At 39.9% G+C, this 4,097-nt stretch overlaps 1 protein-coding gene across 1 annotated transcript; it reads left to right on the forward strand.

Moving 5' to 3' along the window:
* The first annotated feature begins 1,296 nt into the window (after window positions 1-1,296).
* Window positions 1,297-2,247, forward strand: LOC118838877 (olfactory receptor 51F2-like). Its single transcript, XM_036746251.1, has one exon. The coding sequence runs from the start codon at window positions 1,297-1,299 to the stop codon at window positions 2,245-2,247; it is 951 nt and encodes a 316-aa protein (XP_036602146.1).
* Window positions 2,248-4,097: the final 1,850 nt, after the last annotated feature.

Here is a 4,097-nt window from a genome sequence, read left to right on the forward strand (position 1 = left end):
TGAAGGTGATGGAATACTCTTGTGCCATAAGAAATGGGGATGATGCAGACTTCATAACAACCTGGAAAAACCTACACGACATAATGCTGAGTGAGCGGAGCAGAGCCAGGAGAACGTTGTGCACAGCCACAGATATATGGATTCCGTGAGGACCAACCCTGACATACTGCGCTTTTCTCAGCAACCTAAGGGGCAAGGACAACTCCAGGGGACTCACGATGGAGAATGCTATCTTCATCGAGACAAAGAACTGCGAAGTTTAAATACAGACTGAGGCACACTACATGCTCGCCTTTTTTGCTTCTCTTTTGTTTTTGTTTTTGAGTTTGGTTTTTTTTGGTTCTGTTTCTTCTTTCTCATGATTCATTCCATTGGTCAAAATTCTTCTCCACGACTTGACTAGTGCATAAATTAATTCAATGCGAAGTTATACATGACAGTTATATGAGACTCCATGCCGTCTTGGGGAGGGGGGGGGAGGGGAGAAAAACTGGAACTCAAAACTATGTAGAACCGTGTGTGGTAAACTAAAAATAAATAAAGAAATTTATAAAAAAAAAGAAACAGCACTAACCATTTTTTCCTCTTCCTAATTTGAATAAAAAGTTTACTTACGAAAATTCTTGTAAGTTATATATCTCCTCACAATTTTTTTTTTCACAGAATATGGCATTGTTGCCAGGAATGGTGATATGTGCTTGTAATTGTGGCTAACACAGGAACTGTGTGTGATCAATTTTTTGAGGTTAGGAGTTTTGTGTTGCAGTGGGCTAATCCATTCATTCTTCTCTAAGTCTGGCATCAATATAGGGGGTCTATCAGGTTTCCAAAAATGGGATAAATTGACTCATAACAAAATGTAGCAGGTCAACTTTCCTGTATTGCAAGCGTGGATGAGAGAGGGAGACCCAGACTTAAACAAACAAATACAAACGTGGCATTATTCCACATAGAAATTCTGATTAGCATCTTATATAAGCAAAAACAAAAAGGACGTGATCTATACTGACAGGTCTTCTACAGAGTCTGTTGCTGATAAAGTAGACAGTAGATTAGGCATGTCTGGTGAGTACAAAACTATAATAAGGATCCTCAGCTTATAAGGTACAAAATTGTTCTTAAAATAGCCTAACTAATCAAACCATTCAGTGAATACACAAATCTAGAAAGGAAAATCCTGAAGGATCCTTTGGGTGAGGGTGAACTGTGAGCATAAATTATAACTTGGTTTTTTAGGCTATAAAATTTCATCATTTACTTCATTATTTATTTCATTTTTTGTCTCCTCAGCCCACCATGTCAGCTTTCAATAATACCACTTCCCAGCCACCGATTTTTTTGTTGACTGGAATTCCTGGCCTTGGAGCATCTCAAATGTGGATCTCCATTCCCATCTGCCTCTTATATGTTATTGCCCTCTTTGGGAACAGCATGATTCTGTTTGTAGTGATCCGTGAGCAGAATCTCCATGAACCTATGTATTATTTCCTTTCCATGCTCTCAGCCACTGACCTGGGTCTGACTATCTCCACTCTTTCTACCACACTGGGAGTTTTCTGGTTTAATAATAGAGCAATCAACCTTGATGCTTGCATCGTGCAAATGTTTTTTCTCCATGGACTAACATTCATGGAGTCTGGTGTACTCCTAGCCATGGCCTTTGACCGTTTTGTGGCAATCTGTGCCCCACTTCATTATGCCACTATTCTAACCAACACCAAGATTGCTCAAATTGGTGCAGCCGTGGTTGTAAGAGATGTTGCCGTCATGATTCCAGTGGTTCTGCTTCTCAAAAGGCTGTCATTTTGTCGGTCAAAGGTTCTTTCTCACTCTTATTGCTACCATGTGGATGTGATCCAGCTGTCATGTAATGACAACAGGGTTAGCAGCATCATGGGACTTTTTGCCATCTTTATAACAACAGGCATTGATTGTCCTTGTATCCTTATATCTTATGTCATGATCATCCGTTCAGTGCTCAATATTGCATCTCCTGAGGAACGACACAAGGCTTTTAATACATGTGTCTCTCATATTAGTGCAGTTTCTATTTTCTATATTCCCCTTATCAGTTTGTCTCTTGTACACAGATATGGTCGGAAGGCACCCCCTGTCATCCACACTATGATGGCCAATGTCTTCCTCCTCATCCCACCTGTTCTTAATCCCATTATCTACAGTGTGAAGACCAAACAGATACGCAGGGCTATTATTAAGCATTTTCTTAGCATGAGGGACCAAATGTGAATGTGGAATTATAAAAAGGATGCTCTTCCTCAAAGAGATTAAAAAAAGTAAAAAAATGACTCATATGTACAAAAAAAGTTACAGAAGTAATTTGTGATAAAATTCTAATGTAATGAAGTTGGGGCAACTAGGACCACACCCAGTCAAAGTGGAGGAATTACAAGTTTGCTTATAGTAAAGAATGAGCTTCATATGATAGATTATTTGTGAAAATTATGAAATTGTATCTGTTAATAAATAGTCTGTATTGGAGTTACAACTTTGAGCTAACTTAGTAACAATTTCCCTTAGACTCAAAGATTTCAGTCTTGCCTTAAGGGTGAATAGTTAATACAGATTGGAAACAACATAGTCAGCAAATTTTTGGGGTTTTGAACAAACTGTCATGTATTTACTGCATGTTTGAAACTCTGGTGTGTAAATATTCTTAAATTATAAATGAAGGACAAATAAGATGTACTTACATGTGCTTATTTGTTAACTGTTATTGGAACATGAGAAAAAATCACATAACATTAAACTGTGATTGATGAAATTTTGCTATTTGAGGTAAAATCTCATGGGGATGTACTTTGGTAGTATTCTAAGTTTTGATTTCAGATATGATTGTCTGAACCATCAGTAAGTCAATAGTCCACCATTTAGGGGAAATGTCATGTGCTGCTCAAAAGGGGTGCAGCCTGAGAACTTCTACAAGTGGATGTCTGTCCCTTGGAAAAGTTGAGGGGGTGTATTGGCAAGCAAAGTGGGATTTTTGCTGGATTGAATGTGTGTTGAGTTTTATCCAATCAAATACGTGTATGTGGATTGAGTTCTAACCAATCAGATGTGAATGAATTCAGCCAATCAGAGATTTGAGTTGCTGGCTAAACTGTATATAAAGAAAGCCCAGAGTGTGAGAGAAGACATCAAGAGGTGTTGAAGAGAAGACATTGAGAGAGTTTCCAGCATTAAGAAGAGAAGAGATGAAGAAGAACGAGCTGTCAGTGTTGAGCTGAGAGGAAACCTAAAAGAGCTGGGAGGAGACCTCTGGAGCAGAGAGGAGATCTGTGAGGATGAGGAAACCTTTGGTGGCAGAGACTTGCTGAAAGAGTCTCTGAAATTTGAAGGTGAATGGAGGCAAGTGGAACTGTAAGGCAGAGCTTGCCCATGGGAAAGAGGCTTAGCTTAAGCCCCTTTTGAGAGCTGTTAAAGTGGACTGAGCTGTTAACACAGAGCATCTGGACTTTGGAGGTGAATTGAGATGGTGATGTTGGTGGTGTGCATTGCTGCTCTGTTACAAAGCTTTGTTTTCCCAGAAACAGAAGCTGTGGGCAGGAACCTCTGGATCCTCCTGTCTGGCAGGAGCTTAAAGTGGATCAGTTCCCATGAGCTGAGATCTGATGCAGGAGCATAAAGCTGCCTGTGTGTGAATACAGGCAAGATTCAGGAGCAGTCAGCCTATAGAGGAAGAGCCATGGGACTTGTTAGTCAACCTCAAATCAAGATGAAAGAGGACTTTACTTGGATGCTTGTTCTAGTTCTTCTCAGCACTGAGGTAGTCAGGTGTGTTTGACTGAGTCTTGCCTTTCATTGAATCAATAGTCTTTGATGACCCGCTTAAGTCACAAGAAAGCCTAAGTTACATAAGTTTGAGTCACATGATTATGATGCCCTCTGACCCTGAAGAAGTACATAGACAAAGTCTGAGGTTAGCATTTGCTTTAAAGCCTCACTCATTTTAAGAGTGTTGGTGTGGAAACTCTAGCCATTAAGGAGCACTGCCCCAGCTTTGAAAACGCAGATGTTGGTGCCTCTCTCTCTGGTAACTATGTATGTATAGGTTTGGTCAGACAGCTAGATGCCTGTCT

This window comes from Trichosurus vulpecula, chromosome 2 (genome assembly GCF_011100635.1).
Source record: "Trichosurus vulpecula isolate mTriVul1 chromosome 2, mTriVul1.pri, whole genome shotgun sequence".
Classification (NCBI taxonomy): domain Eukaryota; kingdom Metazoa; phylum Chordata; class Mammalia; order Diprotodontia; family Phalangeridae; genus Trichosurus; species Trichosurus vulpecula.

What these genes read in the sequence shown, in the direction of transcription:
- LOC118838877 (XM_036746251.1), top strand. Translation starts at nt 1,297, where the DNA reads ATGTCAGCTTTCAATAATACCACTTCCCAGCCACCGATTTTTTTGTTG.